A 26,615-nucleotide genomic window follows, 5' to 3' on the forward strand; every position below is an offset into this window, starting at 1 on the left:
TTCAATACGACATCCTGGGAAATATATAAAGTACTGTCAATAGGGGAATTGCTTAAAAGTTGAGAAAAAAATCAGTTCACTATAATCATCCTTATGGAAGACTTCTGATAAGTAAAGCGATCAAAACTGCAATGGTTGCTAAGTTCATAACCTCCTAGTCCCCTCTGGTTGCGGGCCTGGTTCATACAAATCTTACAACTTCGTTACAGTTAGTGTATTCTTCGATTGGTTCTAGACTGTTCCCTATAGTGTTATTTTGCGATAACATTTGAAGTAGTAGGCATTTAACTAATTTCCCTTCTACTCGTTCTTAGTACAAACACATGGCAACTTATATTTGGAGACACGCAAAATAGACGTAGTATTCATAATTAAAAATCCTTCTTTCATTGTCATACATTAAAATTATTTGGATGGATGGACTTTAAACCTAGTTTTGACCCAAATCCTAATAATGGACAAGATATATTTTCTTTTCAATACCACAGCTCTTGGTTAATTAGTTTGAGAATTTTTGCGTCCAATAAAACTCGTGCTGTAGTTAAAAGGATCCAGCACTTCAGCAGCTGTATATCATCTGGGCATTTCCTGGAGACACGAGTTGTACTCTTGCAAACTAGTGGAGAAATTTCTTGGGTGTCTGTTGAGGTTTCTTTGGGACCAGTGCGTTTGCCAACTTTTGCGTAGAACAGCGCGTACCTGAAAAAAAAATGATAAATATGTGTGTCAATAGAGAAACAACATCAATAATGGAAGATACACAAATATTACAGATACTTATCAATCTATTGAGAACACCTGGAGTTGGAAATATGTATGCGTTGGCAACGGTCAGGCGGCGACGGTCAGAATCGGTCTATTACTAGTGGTGCCTTAGGACACACTTCGCACATGACACTAGTAGGACGTCAAAAGTCTCTTTCCACTCCTTATAAAATAAAAGCAAGAGTAGATAGCCGAAATCGGTAATTGCAGGGACATGTTAGGTCAAGGGGAAATCTTTATGGTGCGTTTTAGGGAACGGGCGCCATCTTGTTTTGCGTCATTTTGAATACCGTTCCAAAAAATAAATGGAAAGGGAGGCAGGGCTAGAATTTTAAGAGAAACTTAGTGTTGTAATAACTTTGAAGTTATAAGCACATGAATTTCAAATTTATCTCTTATTTGCAGGTGCTGAACCATGCTATTAGCCAAAGCCGACCACATTGATATCTACAAGATGTGTGGTGATAGCAGTGCCCGTGCTGGAGCTCGTGATTTCAATAAAAGGCATCCTCAACATGTTCCACTTTCGCACGTTTCAGTGACACATTTACTGACCTTGTTCGAAGAAACAGGTACAGTTGAGGACAGGTCACGATGAGGTAGGCCCAGAACTGATACTGAGGAAGGCACAATTACGGCAATACTCGCATTGTTTGTTAAATCTCCACAGCGCAGCACATGCAGATTATTACTTCAATGCCACGTCGGCCGCACCTTCATTTGCAAGTGTTAAAGATGCAGAAGTTGCATCATGACAAGTTGCATCTGCAGTGACATCTTTCTGAGGATGACCCAGATCGGAGAGTGCAACTTTGTGAATGAGCACAGGAACGATTGCGAGAGGACTTCAACTTTGCAATGCAAATTTTACACACCGATGAAGCAAAGTTTTATGTTACAGCGGAGGTAAACAAACAAAATCTACACTACTGGTCTCCAGATTATCCCAAGTGAACAGATCCGTGCAAAATGGTTGGTGCAGTGAAAATTATGGTGTGAGCAGGGATCCTGGGGGACACGTATCATTGGCCAATTTTTTATCCATGCCGCCTTAATTGCAGAGCTTTACTTGGACATGTCAGAACAATTCATTCTTCCTTCAGTGGCGGCCCCGGATGTTAGCTTTCCCTTATTTTAACAACATGATGGGGCGCCTCCTCATTATGCATTGAGGTTCGTCAGTATCTGGATGAACAATTTCCTGCTTGAAGGATTGGTCTACGTGAGCCACTAGAATGGCCTGACAGATCACCTGAATTATCACAATCCGAACTTTTACCTCTGAGCCCATCTAAAGGAAATGGTATATGGTGAAACGATTAGGGATCTGAATCATTTGGAGCAACGAATACAGAATGCATATGCACAAGTCACACTTGAGACATTGCTTCGTATCCATACAGCTTGGGAGACACGTCTGCAAACAGCATAGCGCAACACGGCCAACATATTGAACACACATTGTAAGAGATAATCTGAGTTTCGTGTGACCGAAACTTTCTACTTCGTAGTTATTTCAGTTATTTAAAATCTGATTACACCATTGAGTATATTAGCCCTGTTCTATATATCACATGACTCTTTCCCCACTTAAAGTTTTCGAGCGAGATTCAAAATGACGGATAGCAAGAAGGCGGCCGTCCACCTCACACACACCATAAAGGATCTCCCTCGGTCTAGCGTGTTTCTCTAATTTCCAATTCCTGCTATCTACACTTCATATTATAAGGTGGGTAAGGGACTTTTGACTCATCCTGTACAGTCTAATGAGATATAGCCCACAAATATGACTAATTCTTACAGTTTGATTCTTCCACAGCTTCTAACAGTAACACACATACACTCCTAACACTAACCCACATACTACAGAACTAGTAAAATTATTTTGTAACAAAGAAAGATTATTACAAGTTCAAAATCATAATTTTGGTTAAGTTGTTCTGATAAAGTTATATCTTTTACCAGACAATGGACACTTTAAAAAGTTTAAATTTTATTATTCTTAATACTTTCATGATATGTTTGCCTTTATAATTGAATAAACAATCCATATCGGTTTTCAGTAACATTTTGAGAACTTCTTCAATAAAAACTTCTAATTCCCCTTCAGAATATTTTCTGTATAATGACTATAAAATCTTTGCTCATATTTTAATGTTCTTCATTTATACTTTAATGTTTCAAAAATAAATAAATAAACTCGTCGGGCCCTATGCAGAGTTGTTTTAGTGCTGTATTAAGAGCTTGACTAACGCGTGATGCTAACTGAAACTAACAACGATTTATATCGAAAAAGGACCAACTTCGAAGGGAAGTATGTCAGAGATTCTTCAAAGATGAACGTCCTTGCTGTCATATATTGAAGGAAAACTTATAAGCCATCTCTCTTTGCAGAGAACCAGAGTCGGATTTAGGTTTGGTCTGGCCCTAAGCTATTGAAGGTAATGGGGCTCTTTAAGTATCAAGAGAACGTAGCCACCCTATATACAGAAATGAGATAATATTTTAGAAAGCAGGCTAGCAGAATGGGCCCCCATTACTTACATCAAATGAGTCTACACAATACGAACCACTGTTGGTATATGTAAATTTTATTTTATTTATTATTTTTCTTATATTTTGGAAATGTATAACCAGTGGTTTTCTTTAATTTTTGGGGTCCCCAAGAGAGTGGGGTCCTAAGCTATAGCTTGTTTAGCTCATACGTAAATCCGGCACTTCAGAGAACAATGCCATTGGATGCTCATTTATAAGACAAGCGCCGGATTTGGATAAAACCATCATTTAAAGAGGACGTGCGTGATTTCGTTTCGCAACATGATGGAGCTTTACTGCATTTAGAACAAGACATGAATGGCATCATAATTATCATCCCCTCATAGAGTTGGTTAAGTCGTAGTGGTCCTAGTGATAACGCGTTGATAAAGTGGTCTCCAAGATCCCAAGATATAGCGTAATGCAATTTTTTTTCCAAAGGCAGAGTATTGTCTCACTATTGTCTAGAGATCTCATGGGGGTGAAAGAGCCGATCACTTAAGATTTTTTGCAGTAACAAGAGTCATAGAGGAGATTGTCTATTTATTGACTTCTGCATGTCAAGAAGAGTGCCAATATTGGATCCCTAGTAGCAGAGGCAACATGCAAACCGTTTGCTGTAAGCTTTCATTGAAAGTCGACAAGTTTGCATCCGGCTTGATTGGAAAGCGTGCCGCAAGCTGGATATCAGTAACGAAGTTACATGGGGCCAACCTTGCATTCAGTGTCTATTCAAGCTTGACACAAGCGTTTTACGCTGGAGGCAAGCCAAAAGCCAATGAACGGCCAGTGATGCTATAACCTTTGCGAAGGATCTAAAGTATCATTTGCAAGTACAACAAAAGGTAAATTGTATAAAAACACGCGTTGAAAGAGAAAGCCAAAAGCCAAGCACGCGGCAACTGGCTGAAAACTTTCTTGCTACTTGGGATCTTTGTAAGGTCAGCAAACTAATAGCACATCAGGGATACCGATTTCTTTATTAAAAAAAAAAACTTTCAGATATTACGTTACTTTAGATGTAAAACTGATCCTCATATCACATCAGAGGTCTAGAGAATACTTTCTACAAAAAGGCACAATTATTTTTGGACATCCTAGAATCATCAGAAACAAACCGAAGTGATTTTAGGCTTATGAATTACCATTATATTGAAAAATAATAATCCTACCTCTTTGTTGAAAAAACAGTAAAGAAGAGCAATGAAGAATCCTTGGAAAGAAGTTAAGAAATTCGTTGCGAATGACCAGACGGCAAATTCAATCGCCTTCCCTGCTAATGGTGCGTGAACCATTTGTATGAAATTTGTGATTCCTAGGAGAGGTAATAACACAATTGCTGCACGAACTGCTTTCCTGAAATTAAATAAACATATAGAAAACATTCATTAGAACAGGTGAAGAGTTTTTTCATATCAAAGTAAATATCGCTGAAGGAAATAGTGAAAAATATTTTTTGTAGAATCATTTTAAACAATCCTAGGTTATAGTAAGAATTCCAGTCAGTTTGTGATGGATTACAGTATTCTCAAAACATTTGCACAATATTTGATTTGTTATCTTTCAACTGTGAGGATCTACTTAAGCCATTTCAGTGGTGTCTTTTGGCAGAAGGTATCTACAAACAGCTCAGATAGAACTCGGATTTCAAAATTCACCACTTCTTTCTACCACAAAATAATTCTTTCATTGTTTTCCTTAGCGGGACAATTTGTCAATTATAAATTGTTGCAGGTATTTCTATTGTATTTGTGACTCAAAATCAAGATACTGGGACCTATTTTTGTTGCAAGTGAATAGTGAAGATGGAAGTCAGCAAGTGGAGTTCATCTTCCTCCAGGGGAAGTTAGCAAAGACTATCCATTATAAAGTGCTACAAATAATGGCAATCTATGCCCCGTACTATGTCATTGTTAAGAACTGGCTTGTCAAATTTAGGATAGGTTGTTTTGACACTAAAGAGTAACCCCGCCACTAAAGACACTAAATCAATGATTTTCTTAGGCCGACATATTTCTACTAAAATGATAGCACAGGTTCTAGGTATGTCTTGTGAACGTGTAGTGTCATTCTTCGTGATCGTCTGGACATGAGAAAACTTTCCTCCAAGTAGGTGCCCAAATGTTTGCATACAGACCAAAAGCAACAAAGCTACTTGCTTCCATAGCCGTTTTGAGCGGTTTTGAACCGGACGTCATTAATTTTCTTGCGTGGTTGGTCACTGAGGATGAAACTAGGATCTATTTGTATGATCCACAGACAATAACACTATCCAAAGAATGGTGACACAGTCGTTGACCAAGCCCAAAGAAGTTTGAGGTACAAAAGTCCAGTTCAAAGAAACTTGCTAGTGTTTTCTGGCATTAAAATAAGTTATATTTCTTGATTATCCAAAACAAGGTAACATCATAACCGTTCCTTACTGTGCATAATTACTAAATAGGCTACATTCAGAACTGAAGGAATAATGCCATGGAAAGTTGTCTCGAAACGTTGTCTACCTTTATGGCAATGCATTCCCTGACAAGAGTAATGTTGCAATGGATAAACTGGCTAATTGGCTACATTGGAGTTTGAAATATTGAATCCTTCTCTCCGCCTATTCACCAGATCTATCCTCATCTAACTACTATCTATTTCCAAATTAAAAAAAAAATACACCTGAAAGAACAAAAATTCAGAAACATTTCTTAAGCGATTGCAGCTGCAAACGCAAGGTTTGACACAACAGTTTTTTTTTTTTGGATGAATTAAACAAACTGTAAGACTGAATCAGAAAATGCATCAAATTCTATGTGAAATGTGTTAATAGATCCATCACAAAATTTTGACCTTGACTTGTTTTTCTTAGAAATGCTAAAAAATTTTCAGCACCTTCTCGTGTATTTTTGGATTTCTGAAATAGATGTGAAGCTTAATCCACACTAAACGCAATCATTTATTCACATACTGTTATCTTCTACACAAGTCAAATATAAAAATGAGGTAACCGTATTTGAACAGCATTTAATTTTTAGCTTTCAACTAAGGTATAACACATTACAATATAATATAGTTATTAGAAATTGAAGAAGAAACTGTGATACAAAGGCCACTTTAGTTAACATTTGATTACAAAAAGTGCACTTGTTATACAGGGTCTGTTCAGAAAATAATGAGACTGGCCGTCGTGCGGCGCTCCAGTAGCCAGCAGCGCGTTCCCCGTCAATGAAATTTGTAGTGCGGGGTCTAAGATAAGCAATACACTGGCCATCATTCGCGTCCAACCTCTGATGCAGTAAATATCACGTGTGGCGCAAAAGCTATTTTTGACTTTTTGTCATGGAAGATTTTCAGAAATAATTTTGTGTACCGTTGTTTTGCACATATTGAGGTCTTCAGCGATTAACCTTACACTTAAACGACGGTCGGAGTTCAGGAGACTTTTCACTTTGCCACATTTTTATCCAAACTACTCGTTGGAGGGCGTCCAGATCGCTCCATGTCTTCAATGATCTCCCGTCCGTTCTTGAACTTACTGCAGCACCGGAAAACCTGAGCCCTTGACAGGGCGTTTCTTTGTAAGCCTTCTTGACCAAGGCAAGCGTCTTGGAAGCATTTTTGCCCAGTTGAAAGCAAACTGCTCCATTTATTATGTTTTCTTTGTGACAAAACCCCAAAGCACCTTTTGCGCCACACATGATCCTTACTGCGTCAGAGTTCGGACGCGACTGATGTCCAGTGCGTTGCTTAGCTTAGACCCCGGTCAGTCTTATTATTTTCTAGACAGACCCTGTACATATGAAAATAATAAATATACCACAACGTTATAGATATATTATATTTTCATTCTAAGTGATTGATCAAACAAAACTATTTTATTCAGTGTAGGAGCCGCAGTGGCTCAGTGGCAAAGCTTTCACCTCTGAACCGTGGGATCCCTGGTTCAATCTCAGTTCGCACCAAGTGGACTTTGCTATGTACAGACATCTGATGTATGGGTTTCCTCAAGGTCCTTTCGTTTTATTTTCTTCCTTCATTCCAATATTTTCCTCCATTCTTATCTTCATCGTCTCCTTTAGAATATATGGCATAATGATAGAATTAAAATAAAAAAAAATAATAATAATAATTTCATTTCATAAGTGTGTGTGGTTTGTTCATTTAAGTCATTGAAAAATTGCTTCCTTCCCGCCATATGGTAAATATATTTCTCTTCTGCTTATGTAGTCTTTGATTTAACTCCCTTCGCAAGTATAGATTTTCCAATATTAATTTAACATAACATGGAAATTCCTTTACGAGGCTATAGAATCTGTTAAAAGAGAAGTTCACAAACAAGAACAGTAGGAATCAATGCGCTAAGCAAGTATCTTGTGCTGGTTGTACTTGTACTACTTGGCACTACCATAATGGGTCAATGTTAAAGATATAATTTGTTCACTTAATTAGGAATTGTTATTCAGAAAATTATATTCTCCATATGCGCACCATCATGCAATTGAACAATACATTCTTCCTCACTCAAGGAGGAAGTAAGAAATGAGAGAAGACAAAAGAAGGAGACGATAAAGAAAGAAGAAATCTCCATATATCAAATTTCGTACATTTATGTCTAACGCTTGAAGGGAAAGTATATAAGTGATAATCGTCAGATACGGTACCTCCATTCTTCAGTCCTCTGGAATAAGATTTTTAAAATCCATGCAAGTGACGCAAAACGAACGTATGACCCCATAAGAAAAGTGCCCATTGTTACCGACCTCTGATACTGCCAACTATTAAAGGCTTTATTGTTATACTACATGGCAACCAAAATGACATTTGGGGCAAGACAATGATTTCATGACATGCTGTTGCCAAATCTCTGCTGAGGAATTTGTTATCAGTGTGAAAATTTTCCGACATGTTGTCAAGGGTTCACATCTCACTAAGAACAAGCAGCATGACAACCAAATCGCACTAACACGTCACAGTATTGGCAATATCCCTGGAAGCTGATTCGTTAATATGAGAGAACCAAAACTCAAGGTCAAATGTCAATTCGACTGCCGCACACAATAATAAAATTTAATGCGAACTTGTCTTTTCAATCATTCTCTCTTATAGTAATGACACTATAGAAGTAACATGACAAAAACCTTTCCTTCACAAGGTCAAAAGTTATGTCAGAAAATTGACAAAATTTGTTTACAAATATGGTGTCATATTAGGGAGGCGGGAGAATTGAGGTATATGGGGAATGATAGGTATTTTAAATATAGATGTTAGTGGTGTTATTTTAAATTAAATTATTCATGCCATTAGAGATATTCCGAGAATTATTTTGATGCCATTTGACGGTGTTATCCAACTACCAAGTTTGTAAAATTGTCTCGAAATCAATTATATTTTCTTCATCGCTAAGCTGTTACATTCTACCGTAATATTCTTCATGTACCCTACTTGTATGACGTAAACAAGATGCAAATTCAAATTCTTTTAGGAACAAAAGCCACTATCAATCAAATAATTGGTAATTATCTGTCCTCAGATGATAGACTGATATAGGTACTTGCCTGAATGGCGTAGGATCCTGTGATATACGTAGATCTCCAAGAAACCCTTTGTTAGAAAATTGAACGGTCCTTTTTCTCTGAGGCTGTCCTATGGTCTCCACTGTAATACAGCTACAAAGCTGAAGCTCCATCCTTGCAAAAATAAATTATACTACCTTGTAACTTCGTGTTTCGCAATAACTATTTTTTACTTTTAGATAATAAGTAACATTGATCTTGTCTTACAGTCTAATAAAGTAACTTTTTTATTTATTTTATTTTATTTTATTCAGAAATTCTGCTTAGTTTGCTTAAGTTACTTTTCTCAAAATTTATAATCGTCTTTTTAATCAAAACTCAGTGATTTAGATAAAGATACAAGAATGCTCAACTATGGGTTTTCTTAGATACTGCTTTGTCATCTGAGCACAGATTTACCAAGTCATTTCTAAAAGCTGTGAATTTATGCGTATACATAATAAACTACCCGGAAATTTCAATAATAGTAGTCTTTAGTAAATTATAACCTATTATTTTGATGGAATGTAGCTTTTTCTTCGACTCAAAATTCGACACAAAAGGAGGATTTTCTTCTGAATGGTTTGAAATATTCAATTTTGAAAGTTTTACATTATATAAATTAAAATATTTCAAAGTGATTGAATACATTTGATGTTATTTTTGAAATAGGATAAGAAAAAATATCCTTATGGCTAAGATAAGATAGAAATTCGTTTTATATCGGTACTTATTAACATCGTAGAGAACAAAGTTGTGAGGAAAAAAATTACTTTTCAATTGATACACGTATACTCTATACATCTTGATCAGATTAAATCGAACACGAAGTCACTTTTTCGATTTGCAAGTCGAAGGGGAATTGAGGGGAGTTATGCGTTCTTTTTGTTCAAAAAGTTTAGAATATATCAGAAGTAGTCGAAGTTAGACATCTTACATTACTCTGTAGTGTTGCAGGTTGGATAGTATTCCCTACGTTAAAAGAACGAGGACTTCTGCTAGTAAGGAACTAAAGGTTTTGGCCAGCGTCGTAACTTAGTTTTTTTTTTTTTTTCTGTTTGGGCAAGTATTAATACGCGTATTTGGGTCCCCTACAAAAAGTTGATTTTCTAATTCTTGGGCCCCCTTTCCATCTTTCTCTTACACTTTACGGGCCTCCGGAGGCTGTGGGGCAGATAGTTACGCCCCTTTGCCCGTTCCATACATGACAAATTAATTAAAAGGATAACATTGTCAAATCTCAAAGCCATACGAATAAGTATTATTTCTATTGCTCCAAATAGTAGACCTTTTTACTGAAATGGGCCCACGACTCATTTTTATTTACCTTTTGTGTGCTGTTTTGTTTATGTAATGTATTGAACCTGTTTGATGATTCATTTATAAATTTATGTTTATATCGTATATGGAGTAAGAAAATTTTGTCTTAAAATGGGCCTACCTCGAAGGGTGGGGAGCTTCTCTAGGTGGCAGTTACCCCCTGCCTCCTACAAGTTACAGCCCTGGTTTGGGCTTCATTTTATTATATTATATTTTGTGTAAAGAATAACATTGAATTATAATATATTCTACATTTTTCTTTCACCATTCAAACCATAATAGAACTAAATTACACCATAGTTTGTTTGAGAAATAATACACGATCTTATCACGTTTTATCCTTATTAAGCAACATAAATATACAGTAAAAATAATTTGATTACTATTTCACAAGTTATCTCAAAATATATTCAGGCATAATTTCTTTTCTTAAAACTGGTCCTTATTGTGATTATATGTACAAAACTATTCCTATATTTTGAATTAGGAACACTGTGGCCCAGTGGTATATCCCTCTCCTCTGGTGTGAGGGCATATGAGAGTATTCCTGATTCGATCCCAAGCCATGTGAGCTTGCGGTGGACAACATCGTGTTGATGGGTTTCTCTCGTTCTCTCCTCTATCCTCATTCCACCAAATTCTTTCATAATCATTCACTTTCATTAATTATCAATTTACTTTAGCCTATACAGCATAACATTTCTTGTTCTCATATATATTATTTATATTAGTTCTGAACTACTTGTAAATCGGTACTTCAAGTTTAAATTATTATTGATAGTTGCTTCTTAAGCGTAATTGCTTTTATGTCTGTTTCCACCGAGCGAAGTAGCTCAAGTGGTAGAGGATGCCTACCATCCTGACTGAGGTTTTCCAGGGTTTCCCTCAGTCCTACCAGGCAAATGCCGGGATGGTACCTACTAAACAGGCCCTGTCCGATACCTTCCCAATTCTTTTCCATTGTTGTTGTTGTTGTTAGATATCCAGTATAAAATTGCTTCTGATCTGTATCTGGTGATTGTTAAATAAATAAAATAAGTTATATTTGCTTTTTCCAATATTGGTAGTTCCCGCTCAATTACTCGTACTGGATAAAACAAGTACTGGCAAGTTAAAGGTTTAGAACAAGCGAGTTTTGATTTTACATTGTGAAATTATGGGGAACCTCCACACCATGCGAACTCAATACTGAATACATACTATATAATTTCTGGTAGCAATAGAGAGATATGGTCAAGGATAGAATCTAGCTTTGGATGCTGGTTCCGTACCTAAAAGCCATTGTTCACTATGCTTTACTGTTTCTAGAAGGCTGTATCTATATCAAGAAGCTATAAATTAATAGCGTAACTAGAACCTATTGCTAGGATGTTGAATCGATTCCAGAAGATCCGTTTTGACTATAATTACCATTCTTGCTCTTTGAAGATCAACATTAAAAAAAAAAAAAAAAAAAAGAAATGTTTGCATGCTAACACTTTCGGTGTAAACAGGTGGTTAATAGAGTAACTGTAAATTACTGTTAGGATGTTGAATCGATTCCGAAAGATCCGTTTTCGCTATATCTTACCTTTATTACTGTTTGGCGATTGGCGATCAACGTTAATAAAGGAAATATGGAGAGATCAACGTTTGAGACGAACTTTTCTGCGTGGGTGAAGTGTATCCATCAGGTCGTCTTCCACTTTGTCAGCTTTCAAAGAAATTGCAGAGGGATTACGAACAGGTGTAGAGTTTGTTTTTTTCAGAGAACGAACCATATCATTGCTCCGGCTTATATGCTGCCTAAGTTTTAGACTGGCAATATAAAGTGAGCGGTGATGAGCTGCAGTTCACCGAAAAACATAAGGATGTGGGGTTTTATGGGGTTCGCTTGTCTATACGACTGGGATCTGAATTTGTGGACAATTGTCAGGAACAAGATCCACAACTTCACACTGGGGTGCTTGCGAGCAGAGCTTACGCTACTCCCCTGGCTATCCCATAAGCACGCCCTCACCTAGGATCAGCGTGGGGGTGACGCAGTCAAGGGAAATGAGAGTGCAAAAAAAATCCCATCGATAGAAACGCGTGGTCCAGGATTAGAATTAAAAAAAAAAAACCTTTCGAACCAAAAGGATAAACCCCTCCAGCTCACAAGAGACCAAAAGATGTGTTTTTTAAATGCACCTCTTCTTTTTACTTTTGCACGTTTTGATATTTTTATATAGTATTTCGGATACCGGAAAATACAAACATTGGACACACACAAGGCAGAGCGGGATGGGTGCACATCCACTTCAGATGGAGTTAGAAGTCTACACACCGTCTACTTCGTATGAATCCCACCAACCAATCGCGACTCCGGTAACGGTATTCGCGGGTGAGAGGGCAAGCGAGATCATGCTGATGAGGGGTAATGCAAGCTTGAGAAATGAAGCCGCTCTCTCAGCTCCACCCCCTCTCCGACGATGACGGTCTGCTACTTGAAGGGAGAATCATTAGTGTAAATGCCAACGTGTTTATAGATATTACACTGTAAAAAATCGTTGTGTTATTTTAACGACATGCCTATGTGCTAAAACGAGTGTGTTAAAATATAACATAAACATGTGGTTAGAACAACTCGCTCTCCATTTGGAGTTGTATGTCAAATTCCGGTAGTTGAAATGACACATAGCCTGTGTGTTAAATTAACACAAGCGTAGAATCTTCGGTGTTGTTTTCTGCGTGATTGCCAAATATGTTGGGCATCTAATCATAAAGGCTTATGAATTGAAGCTGCAGACAAACACAGTAGACAGAAATACTTAAATAAATCCAGAAATCCAGGTATACTCAAAATCTCAACATGCAAACCGCGCGATGTGTTTTCAATTGTTTTACATAATGTTTCTGAAAAAACATGTCAAGAGCTAGAAACACATCGTTCTACTGTGTCACATCTACACTGCACTAGAGCTCACCAGTCAGCACCGGAAACTGTGCTTCAAAACTGGCGGAAAACAGGTAGAATCACGATTAAGAGGCAAACATATTATAAGGATTTAGGTAAGAGTTTCCTATCATTCTTGAACAAGATGTTGGTGAAGGTTGAATGTTCGGGAGGACGGCAAAAATTTTATGAAGATTTTTTATATGAAGTGTTCTGTAGTTTATTATTCTTATTTTAAAATTAGAATCTTCGGTAAGCGTAAGCATGCAAACCACATGATTTTCCAACAAAGAAAAATGGTTACATCAACACCACACACGGAGTTATTTCAACACCGAAATGGATGTCGTAATAACAAAGAAGTGGAGGTAAACTAACACCAAAACCGGTGTTAATCTAGTGGTCTGACCTTGAATTTTAACACAGGAAGTGTTGAATTAAAACCAAAACGGTATTACTTCTACGGCTTTGACCTTGAATTATGATACAGATTGTGTGTTGAAATAATAAGAAAATGATGTTGAAGTAACACAGGGACTGTGTTATATTGATATTTGACATGGTGTAATATTAATACAAAATAATTAACACACTACACACTGTGTTACTTTCTTGGTGTTGATGCAACACCGCCACATGTAACACTCAACACACTACCGACCCTGACATGGTGTCGAATCAACACCGAAAATACTAACACAGATCTGAATTTAACACCGCTCAACACCAGTTGTGTGTTAAAGATGTAACTCACCCCCGTGTTAAACGCCAATACCGTGGGGTCTGTGTTGAACTAACACCGCATAGTGGTAGTCACACTGGAACCACTGCCCTGTGTTAAAATTGAGTTGAATTAACACAACAATTTTTAACTGTGTACGTTTCCTTGTTCTTTCTTTCTATCGATGTTTATATTTTCTGTCTACAAGGATATTTGCAGTAACTTTTTATTAACCATTTATCTAGACTGTGTAAGAATTGAATTGCAACTTACATAGACGTTTCTTAAATCAAGTGTTGCAAGTACATTATTAAACGTTAGTGTCTAAGTTTGTTTGTAGAGAATAATAAATTGATAATAGATATTTAAGGTAAATTTAAATCATGAACTTACTTAAAGAAACTTCTGTGTTAGTCTCTGACGCTAGACTCATTGTTAAAGACATATCAGCTGATATTTCAGAATTTACTTTCAAAGGAGAAAGGGCAGGTAGTGAGAGTAGAGATAGTGCGTCAAATCACTTGCTTGTATGAGAGAAAGTAAGTAAACAAATATCTTTGTCTGCAATCGATCTCTCGGATTACTTAAATGTATTGAAGTGTGATATTCCTGTCACGGGAAACTTTCTCTCTCTCAAATTTCTTATTTATTCCTGCAAAAATCCAGCAAACTTGCATACAAAAATTTCAGTACAACCGTCTTGATAGAAGGAAATATATCAGTTATATTATTTTGTTATTAAAATCACCTTCGAAGGGTCACTCGAAACTCAAAGCTTTAGTCGCAGAACCTTAAGATTCAGATTATAAGAAAAGCATATTTAATAAAGTAATAGCTAATAATATGCATTTATTTTCGTACATAGAATCCATATGAAAGCCTCGAAAATCAAATGCTCTAATTTAATATTAAAGCTTTATATTTAGGAGAATATTTTTCCCCTCCGTAGAAATTCTTGAGTTGATTGGGTTGATTTTGAGTTTAGCGTCCCTTTCAGCAGCGAGGATATATGAGACGGGACCTAGTGATTAATGTGGAATCCGAACCACATGAGCTCCCACTAGGAATCGAACCCGAGCCTCCCACGCCAAAGGCGCGTGCGCTAACCGCTTAGCCACGGAGGAGCTCCATTAGAAATTCTGTTTATCCTATTTCGCCAAGAGTGCGTGAAAAAATGTAGAAATTAAAACAAATTAAATGTAAAATATGAAATAATTTTCGGTCTTCGAAGATGAGAATAAAAAAAATGGTTCAAGAACTAAACGTAAAATGATTAAATACGTCAAGACTAGATCATTGGAGTCTACATCTTACACGTGATTTCTAAACAGTGTGATTTCTGAAGCCGTTCTAATCTAGTGTCTTTGTTTTCTTTATTATCATCTTTAGTTTCTTCATCGGAAAGCAGTTTACTATATTTCACGCCAGTCTCTCCAATGACCATAATTCTTCCTCTGCTCTTTCCACATATCGGTTACATTTCCTATGAGTCATTAAGATTGATGTTCATATCATTTCTGCATTATTTTCTGACCTGAAATTCGTCTGCAATACTTCAAATCTATTACTAATACTAATCTTTCTTCTAAACTGTTGGATAGTTTTAGTATTTCATCCAAATTTTACTCCATTTTTGGTCTTCACGTTTTTTTTTCCCCGAAGATATTTCTTTATGATCACAAGTTGGTAAACCTAGTGAATATGAATACATCCTTGTTATACAACTAACATTTACGCCCGTTGGTATTGATACATTGATCTGCTGAATCATGATCAATAAGATTTCTTGCACAATCAAGAATAAGTCACAAAATGAGTATCTTTGTACAGTAGCATAGCCTGGATGTAGGGATGGTATCGAGACGAGACGAGACGAGACTTTGTACAGTATCGGTCTCGTCTCGGTTTAAAAATAGCTGTCTCGGTCTCGGTCTCGTCTCGAGTCAAAAATCGCCGTCTCGGTCAACAAATGCTTGTCTCGATCTCGGTCTCGGTCTCGAGGACCAAATCTCGGTCTCGTCTCGAAAGTCTCGAAATAAATAGGTAAAATTAAAATTGTAAAGGTATTATTATTGTAAAGTCTGTCATTTCTGCTTCTTATTTTTGGCCTTATTCTTGACTTAGAATTATAGTATGGTGTACTTCTTCAGAGCTAATTTGCTAGCGCTGATGCCTTCCATGCGTGTGTTCCAGTTTCAATCATCAGTGGGTATATCATATCTGAGATAAAATTCTAATAGTAACCCATATTTCACTTTCAGCAAAAGACTTTCTCATATGTCCTCAGTACTGCCTATACAATTAAACTCTATTAAATTAACTTCAGTACTATACAGTAGTTTATTTCCTTCCTTAAAATAAGAATTGTTCAATACATTAACTTATAACGCAACACATAGCAGCATGAATGTATTTAATCGTACCGAAATTGAAATTTTACAATTTCTCATTTATTGTCCAATACATTTTGTTTTGACTGTCATTTTAAAAGCATAATATAACGTTCATTATCTGAACAAATAGGGTAAAATATTACTACAATATATTTTATTTAAAATTGATCAAATGCTTTATTACCGTTTCACATCTACGTGTTTGATTGACACCTTATAACAAGAAATTCCTGAACTTTGTGGTGGGAGCTACGGCACTCATCTTTGCTATGTGAGGCCTCAGGTTGCATCACGAAACAAGTTAGATTCAAAGTCAGATGTTTCGCATAGTTCGCGTCTAAATTTAAGTACATTCTGTTTCTTATACAAGTTCCTAAAGTTGTAATGCATTACATACGCATACGTATATCCACTGCCGTAACATAGATTAAGCTTATTCCTGAGCTCTTAGCGGTGCATGTGATCTTTATTCGAGAAAACCAATCGTGCGTTCATTACGTTGAAATTTTATATTGATTGAAAATCACTTCCGAAACTTGAACGTACATATTATATAAGTATATAGGTAATTCGATCTAGCTGTATCTATTTTCTCTCTCTCGCCAAAACAAGTGATTCTTAACTTTCTAGTTTTCTTTTGTATTATTTTCGTAGTTTTGCAGCAACATGAAGTATTAAATAGTCCAAAATATTTTTTTTTTCGCTGTATGACTTTCGTTAAATTTTGGATCCAATTTTATCCCACCTTACCTAGTAAATTTATACAGTATATATATATATATATAAACATTAATGGTAGACTATGTTAAGTCACTTATTGGTCAAATTGAGTTAGAATATTTTTTTTAATAGACTATGTTCTTTCTAGTGGTGTAATAATGTAAGCCTAAAGCCACCTTGCTACTTTGTAACTACTTAGTATAGTTTGAAAAACAGTATTATAGATCTTAGTTAAGGAACCGGTTTTTCGCTTCTCCTGTAAAATTACGAAATTATGACTTGGTTTAGTTTACCTCTGAGGTCTTGATATAAAATCATCACCATCATCATAATCAAGCATTATCAATCCACTGCTGGATGAAGTCTTCCCAAGTTTTCTCTACAACTATCTAACTTGGGTAATTCTTTTCCAGGTTACTCCCCAGTGGTTCCTGATTTTGTCACAATTTCTTGTATGCGGACATTTCCTAGGCTGTTTTTGTCACGTGGTATACAATCTAAAATAGTTTTTGTCTATCGATCATAATTTCGTCTTGCAATATGTCCATAAGATTTTCCGATCTTTTTTAAACATTATTTCTTTAGTACCAGTCATTAGTTGCCAAATAATTCATTTCTATATATTTGGGCTACAAATAGTTCATATCCTCTACTTTTGGAGCACAGACACGCTACTTTTTGATCTTCGGATCTGGCAACACGGGCTCAATTATTTAAATCAACACAATGTAAGAACCCCCATTTGCTGTAATGGCTAGTACGCTTGATTTTGGTTCGCATGGTCTCGAGTTCGATTCCCGGTGGCGGTAATGTTCAACGACCGAAGTTTTTCGGATTCCACTATGATCAGTAACTCCACGTCTCCTTTAGCCGCCCTAGCATAATCGTGAGACGTTAAACTAAAACAAAACAAACCAAAAATCAACACAATGTGTATTACTAACTGTAAGTCTTTGAATAATTGCATATAGCTATATGATATGGATCGAGTTTGAGGTGGTTGGTGGTCAAACTATAACAAATGAAATGCAGTTAGGGCATAATTAAAATTTTAATAAATCAGTTTTTTAATCTAAAAAAATACACCAGGACTAAGGCTTAGGGAGAAGAACTAGTGCTACTGAAAAGTTGTCAGTTACGTTTAATTTCAGTTACAACTTGATTTTACATGTGTTGCTGGAACGAAAACTTTGACATTAACATTATAAGTAGCCCAAAGACTATGAAAAACGTTGTGTTTTTAAAACATTCTTGCATCATAAAACAAATTACGAGTAATTTAAAAATATTTTGCACTTTAGCTACGTTATTTGCACTATATTATAATAATATTTAGCAATTTTTTAAAGTTCGCAACACTGCTTAAAATGATGTAACTGCGACTTGTTGTAATTAAAACTACTGAACACTAATGTTATAATGTTCCTGCCATTTGAGTTATTAGAGATCTCCAAAATGTTGATGTTAGTGATATGTATTGTTCTTTGTTACACTGAATAAGATATGTGCTTTTGTGGTTTAATTTAATATCTAAATTAGAAATATGTAGAGCTCTTTCGTGGCTAAGCAGTTAGCCTATGGCGTGAGAGACCCGGGTTAGATTCCCGGCGGGAGCTCATGTGGTTTAAATTCAACGTTAATCAGTAGGTTCAGTCTCATATAACCTCGCTGCTGAAAGAGGCGTTAAACTCAATTAAAAATGAAATGAAATTTTTGAGTTTTACGTCCCACGGTTATTCCGTTTAGGCTAAGGGAGACTGTGATGATGAGAGATGAATGAAATGGTGGAATGAAGAAAGTGGGAGGTAACGGGAGAACCCCGAGAAAACTCACGCACTAAACTAAATTAACTGAACAGAAATATGTAATATCAAACGTAGTGCAATTTGAGAAATTACAACTTTATGTTGCGTTGGCAACATTGCTTGTTTATCTAGTGGTATTGCAGAGTATCTGGAAGAATTTCCCCTTCCATATTTCACACAGCATGTTAAAAAAATCAGCATTTTTAATATATATGACTATTACTAGATGAAATACCCATTTTTCGCATGGGACCAGTATTTGGAAGTCAAGGCCTGTGGGAGTATCACTATCTCAGCAACCGCGAAAACTACTGTATGTATTTGACACTAATATCGGTCATTTTGTATTATTTTTACATGTCTGGGTACCCCCTCCCCAGCAGGTGAACCCCTGCCCGCATGCACTGGTAGCTGAATTTGAAAGTCATCACTAATGGAAGTGACACCATTGATTTCAGCGACCGCAAAAACTATACATTTGACACTAATATCGGCCATTTTGGATTACTTTTACATGTCTCGGTATCCCTCCTGTGAACTCCGGCCCGCAGCTGAATGCAGTGAATTTGGAGGTTAATGCGATCGGAGTTTCACCATTGATCTCAGAAAACGCGTAAACTATTTGACACTAATATCGGTCATTTTGTATTATTTTTACGTCTCGGTACTCCCCTTACCCGCAAGTGAACTTCGGCTCGCATGCACTGGTAGCTGAATTTGAAAGTCATCGCTAATGGAAGTATCATCATTGATCTCAGCAACTGCGAAAACTATGTATTCGACATTAATATCGGTCATTTTCTACCCTCCCGATTAAAAAAAATAAATAAAAAAAAGCTTCTTCTTGGTCTGAGGCCTGGGACATGATAATTGTCACTCAAATTTCGTAACTCTTGGACTCTCGTCTGGTCCCCAGGCCGCACACAGGCAATCAGAAAGACAGGCACGCAGACACACAAACAAACAAACTCTTCCTTTTACTTATATTAGATATCTATACAGGCGAGGATCCAAGAGGAGTGTTAAAGGAGTTATACACACTGGATAAAATGTCAAACTATGGTTTAGCCCCTCCCTCGATCATATCCTTGATCCGCTAGTGTATATATATATATATATATATATATATATATATATATATATATATATATATATAAAAGTGTGTTTGTGTGTGTGTTAAGAGAGGGAGAGAGGGAGAGAGAGAGATGACTATACACATCAGCAGTGGATTTTGTTTCGGGAGAGGCTTGAGAACGATTAAGAAATATTTGTGTTGTATGTGCAATGCGAAAAAATGATTACAAATCTATTTCGGGAGGGGCTTCAGTCCAATAGCATCCCCTAAATACGCCACTGAACATTAGTCAACCGTTCCCATATTACCTAGGCTAATACAGCAACGAAAGAAATTTTGAGTAAAGGTCAATCTTAGTTGTCTATATCAATATTCGAGACGAGACCGAGACTTTCGAGACTGACCTAAGTCTCGTCTCGGTCTCGTCTCGATTTATAGAGGCCCGTCTCGGTCTCGTCTCGGTAGATAAAAGGCCGTCTCGGTCTCGGTCTCGTCTCGGTATATAAAAGGCCGTCTCGGTCTCGGTACCATCTCTACCTGGATGTGTGTTTGGGGGGGGCAGTTGTTGTTATAGGTACATATAGAAAAATTACAAACAAAAAAATATATAAACATAAAAATATATAAAACATTGCAAACATCAAAGTACCAAAGTACATTGTCGGACCTCTTTGGAGGGGGGCGGCCCCTCTGGGCCCCCCTTCCCTACGCCACTGTCTTTGTATTAGATTCTCATTGTAGTTTCTCGTAAAACGTAAAATTTACCAGTCATACTCTAGTAGTCGTAGCTACCACGTTGTAGCTACCACGTGATGTACGAATCATGTCCCCTATTCTTGTTTTTTCTCTAGATATTGCCTTAATCACTTTAGTGCTGTGCTTTGAAAACTGGTTGAAAATACGTTCCAGCTCTTCGTAGATTTTTTTTTAAATATTTGTAAGCTTGCAAAGGAAAAAGAGTATTTATAATTTTATAAAGTTTAATTACGTCAGAGTCTCAATCTTCAATTCCTCAATACAAAAATGTTCCTTTTATGTCGTAATATAGCCTACGGGAGCGGCAAGATGCTCTGTCCTTCAATTTTTAATTTTGTTTTCATTACACAAGCATTTACAAAGTTAAGAAAGGTAGAAGTTGGAATTTCGTTGGATAAGATCTTACAAAAGAGCAAAAGAAAAGAGAACAAAGCAAAAGAAATCTTTGGATAAGAAAGAGTCAACACGAAATTAATTAAAGCAAACATAGGTAAAGTAATAACGTTTTTTTTCTAAAACACAATAACTGTCTACAGGAATTTAATTTTAAGTGGAAACTACTGAAACGATTTTCCAGCTATGATTCGTGACTTCAGATCTACAAGTTGTTTCATGGAATGAATGCCGTGACAGTACACCATACAATTGAGAGCATTCTGAGTCTGAAGTATCAACATGTCATGATAGTTCCTCTTCATAGACTTAACTAAAGCAGTTATATAAATATATAGGTAAACCAAAGATCTGCCAGTTTCAATAATTAGAATTTCAATTAGTACTAAAACTCAAACATTTACATTTTAAATGGCACAGCAAACTTAAACGGAAAGGTTAGTAGAGCTTAAAAATACTGTAAGGGCAGAGCTTATGCTGTTTGGTGTAAAAGTTCTGTCTTGTCAGAAAGGTACATTACCTTTAGATGATGACTCAATTTCATGTTCAGATCGATGACGTTTGTCAATCGACATCCGTGGCTCTGTCCGCCACGAAGTAATTCTGTTCTTCCCATCCCAAGAAGAGCTTGCAGTCCAGTTTTGTTTCTCGCACTTTTTTCCGGGTCCCACCCTCTCATCACCATATTGCTCCAAATTTGGCAATCGACGTCCAACAAAACACCTCCCAAGATTTGAGCATGCTGCTTGGCGTCACAATGACGTCTAATAGGTAGGTTGTCCACCTCCGAGGCGATGTCCTCATAAGACTCACTTGTCAAAATTCAACTTGGCAAAAAACTTGATGTTGCAGCCGAAAACGGAAAACAAACCTCTGACTCTTCAAGGAAAACACGGAAGATACAACCCTCAGAAATATTCATCTTCCTTGTAGCTGAACATGGAAGCAATCACTAAAATACAGCATTCAGCATTTCTTAATGAGTTTGTGAATAAATAGCATATTGAAAATATAAGCGGAAATAAAGGAAAAAGGTGAAGAACTTGAAGGATGTTTGTCTTATTGCCGAGTTTAATGAATTAGAAAAAGAAGAAAAGGAATACCACAGAATGCTCTATGAGGCTTGATGTTACATGGTCATAATATATATATATATATATATATATATATATATATATATATATATATATATATATATATATATATATATATATATATATATATATATTTTAAATTAAACTTTTCTTCCAATGCTGGTTCTAGTGAGAGTTGAACCCAAGGGTCATATTCTCAAGAATACTATTAGATAAAAACAGGCGTTTTGTTGTAACATTTAAAAAAGTTGCATCGCAATGTTTTATGATGGACAGTCGCAAATTTCACAAATAATATTAAACTAGAACCGTGAACCACGGCAAATTAAAGAACATAGAACCGGTGTCTTTCTTAAGATTGTATATAAATCAGTTAATAAGTTCAAATATTACTTATTGAATTTTATTTGAAAACAATTTAAATCAAACATATGTTGCACATATTTAGACTTGTTAAAACCAGATTTATAGTAGTTGTACACTCAAGTCCGAAATGATTGTCGCATATCTATAACTGTCTTTTTGAAGGAATATAATTTGATAATGATTTTGCATTGTACTTTTAATACTGATGCTACGTGTATAATCGGGAGGTATATATTTGTGGTAAATTTCATAAAAAAAGAATAATAAATATGAAAATTAGAATGAGTAAAACAAGATGTTGCTAAATGGACAAAAAAGTTTTATTTTCGTTTTATTGTTCTTATTTACTGCTGTTTTGATATGAAATTTTCCACATACATGTCTTTGCCGATTATACATATACTAACATTGTAAGAAATACCGGGCAAATTCGTTATCAAATTATATTCCTACAACAACATATTTATAGACATGCGACAATAATTTTGGACATGAGTGTACCTTTGGATCAATAGCATTAGTGTGAAACGAAACTCAAAATACCTTTCAAGAAATTCAAAGTAGAAAGCTTGACATTTATATTCCGTGATATTTTAGGTTAAATAGTTTGCTTTAAAAGCGTAAAAAAAAAGAAAAAAGAAAAAGAAAAAAGAAAAGAAAAGAAAAATTGCTGATTAGGTTACAAAAAGAGAATAATATCAGTCTTTTTTCTCTTTCTCTCAAGAATTTGTGTTTAAAAATTTGTCTTTCATTAATACATTACAATAATCCTAACAGTCAACAACTAAACTTCAGTATACAGAGATTGGTTGTCTTTTACTTCCTGAACTAGATCACGTAACAGAAATGCTATTATACGTGCTAAATCTTTAGCTTAGCGATTGTCCTCGAAGAGCTCTTGTCTACTACCAATTTCTGGGCAGTCTACTACCAATTTCTGAGTCAAAATATAGTATAGTAATTATAAAGTATTATACTATATTTTGACATTGTGATTAGGAGGTCGTTTCAAGAGCTTTAAAATATCAAAATAATTGCAATATCACTAAATATTAGATAGTTATGTAAATTTCGTAAGTAAAATCTATGGTTGTTCGATGGTTTTCTTACTAATACTTTCTTACGACAGATTTGAACTGAACGTTCTCCATTATTGTTGATCCTGTGTATTTTCTTTATTTTTGGAGCCAATATTATTCTATGAAAAATAAAAACTAGCTGAACCTGCGGTCTCCACACAGTGCATCATTCACATATGAGCATGAATTTTCTTGTCATTACTCACAACATATATATATATATATGACCTTTTAGAGACACGGGACGTCTTAATAAAATCGGTAAGAGGTGCCATAAAGGAGAGATTTTTCCAATATCTCGCACCGTTTGCAAGATTGGGTCTACTTCCGGTTAGATTTTCTAATTTATGTATGATCAGTGTTTTCTTTCTTCTTGCATGTAGTATGTAATGAGCACATACATTACATACACAATTAATTATAATGTCAGTGATATATGATGTTCATTGGGCAAAACACTTCAAACAATTTAGATTGATCTTAGCCTGGAAAAATGGTTATCCTTCATTTTTCTTTATCATTTGGCCACGTAACAAACGTCTGAGAGATATACAACCCTGTATACAACTATGTTGTGTTAGAATTTGTAAGTCATAAGATATGATGCTTTTCAAACTTTCAACACTTCCAGTGTACCCCTAAAATTGTATCAAAGACATAACGGCCACGTTTCTTTAAAAAATATTCAATTAGAACTGGACAATCTACATAAAATTTAGAATCGATCAGCGAAAAGATGTTTCTAGCGCTTGTGGCTTTCGAGACCTCATTGTCGAAAGGATTGAAGACTAACATATAAACTTTTCTTTGGAGACAAACGTATAAACTTTTCTTGACAACAAACATATTAACTTTTCTAGCAATTTAACATTTAGATTAACGAGTCATTCCATAGATAGTTATCAAAATCATGAGAGCTCCTTAAAACAAAACTTAGCTGATTAATATGACGTTGCACCACCTTGTATTTATCACGAAACTGAGAGATGGAACTCGTCAATCATTTCCAGAGAATTGATCATTTCCAGAGATCATATCTGGAATGCTCTTCATGCACAATTGCACTCAGTTATGTCGACGATGGTGATGGAGGAAGTTTGCGGTCGTCTCACTACTTTTAATCTAACTATAAATAAAATTAATCTGTTCAAGTCGTAGTTTTAACAGTCTAAGGGGAGGTGTTTAAACTTATCGTGATGTTTCTTAAACTACGTGTTAAAGAGTATGACTGTTTGTATTGGCGCATTTTCATCTTTGCAAAGTGCGTCCTTGTTAGGATACAATAACAGTACTGTAGGGTGGATCTGATCGCTTAAAATTTCTACATATTCATGTCAATATTAATTTAATAATGTCATGTTGTGAATCCCAAAGGAAATTTTTTGTCCACGAGCTTTCACGTCGAGAATGGCCTGAAACAAAGAGATGCGTTGTCGCCATTATTATTCAACTTTATCCTGGAATACGCAATAAGTAAAATCAAAGATAGCAACCAGAGCCTAGAGTTGAATTGGGTTTACCAGATTAAGACATATGCTGATGATGTAAATTTAATAGGGAATGATAGGAAAACAATAGAAAGAAATGCAGTGGTCTTATTAAACACTTGCAGAGACATGGGTTTAGAAGTAAATGTAGAGAAAACTAAATACATGGAAGTTCGTCGGGATCATATTACGGCAAATTATGGATGTTAAAATATCGAATAATACTTTTGATAAGTGGATACTTTCAAATATCTAGGATCAATATTTAAAGATGAAGATCATATTCACGAAGAAAGTAAATGTCGACTAAAAGCAGGGAACTCGTGCTAATATTCAGTTCAAAATCTCTTGTCGTCGTGAATTCTGTCGAAGAATTTGAAACTTAAAATATATAAAACGATAATTATGCCTGTTGTTCTGTATGGTTGCGAAACATGTCGCTTACTCGGAAAGAAGGACATAGATTGAAAGTATTTGGGAACAAGATACTGAGACGAATATTCGGACGCAAGAGAAACGGCAATGGGGAATGGCGGAAACTTCATAACGAGGAACTACATATTTTACCTAGGTATACGGTTTACCAAACATTGTTGGGATCATCAAGTCTAGGAGGCTCAGGTGGATAGGTCATGTAGCCAGGGTGGAAGAAAGTAGGAACGCTTTCGAAGTCTTAACTGGAAGTCCAAACGGAAAACGACCATTGGGAAGACCAAAGCTTAGATGAGAGGAGAATATTAAGGTGGATCTCGCAGAAATAGAAGTACAAAGTGGAGACTGGATCCAGTTGACTAAGGATAGGAGTCAGTAGAGAGCTTTTGTGAACGCGGCATTGAACCTTCGGGTTCCATAGACCATAGAGTTTGTTAGTTAGTTAATTTTATTTTCTGAATACCTTAAAGAGACTCAAAATAATAATATTTCAATATAGTCCTAGGTAACTAGCAAAACACATAGATCTGACAGGAGAAAATACAGACTTTTGTCTGATGAGTTATTAATCAAAACCAAAGTGATAAGGTGAACAAGAGCAGGACAGGAAGGGGCAAACTTATGGCTAGATTAAGACGTTCCTCTATTTAGGGAGTCTAATATGCTTGGATGTAAGAAGTGAAAAACACATAAGTTCCAGAATAGCTCAGGCTAAATAAGCATTCAATAGGAAAAAAGGACTACTAGTATCAAGAAATGTATCGTTGGACGTTCGTAAACATTTATTAAGACCCTGGTATGGAGCGTGGCGCTTTAGAGATCAGAGACATGGACATTGAGGAAAGCTGAAATATCCAAGCTGGAAGCATTTGAAATGTAGTGTTGGCGCAGAATGCTGCGCATATCATGGACCGAATAGAAAAAGGAATGAAGACGTACTAAAGGAAGCTAATGAAGGACGACAGCTCATGAAGATAATAGAAAACGATGAAACAGTATGCTTGGCCATCTTATTTGGCACTCCAATTGGATCGCCGTGCTGATAGAGGGAGGACGAGGAGACCGATGATAGAATATCTAGATGCAGTTACGAAGAAGAGACCTTATCAAAGTATAAAACAGCTCTCTCAAGGAAGGGTAAAGTTTTAAAATTTCAATGTTGTCCACCAACCTGTGGTGAACAAGAAGAAGAAGAAGCACCGCTATGCCACAGTGGTTTGGAGCAT

At 36.0% G+C, this 26,615-nt stretch overlaps 1 protein-coding gene across 1 annotated transcript in view; it reads right to left on the minus strand.

Annotated features, from left to right (window-relative positions):
- Positions 1-446: 446 nt before the first annotated feature.
- LOC145667844 (PDF receptor-like) overlaps positions 447-26,615 on the minus strand; it is a 197,303-nt gene continuing 171,134 nt past the window's right edge. Inside the window, exons 11-12 of the mRNA XM_081735276.1 lie at positions 4,473-4,656; positions 447-699 (exon numbers count right to left, since the gene is read on the minus strand). Coding sequence (XP_081591402.1) covers positions 574-699; positions 4,473-4,656 — 310 coding nt within the window. The 3' untranslated portion in view covers positions 447-573. The remainder of the gene's footprint in view (positions 700-4,472; positions 4,657-26,615) is intronic.

Source organism: Thermobia domestica, chromosome 13, assembly GCF_964235325.1.
Source record: "Thermobia domestica chromosome 13, izTheDome1.hap1.1, whole genome shotgun sequence".
Lineage (NCBI taxonomy): Eukaryota > Metazoa > Arthropoda > Insecta > Zygentoma > Lepismatidae > Thermobia > Thermobia domestica.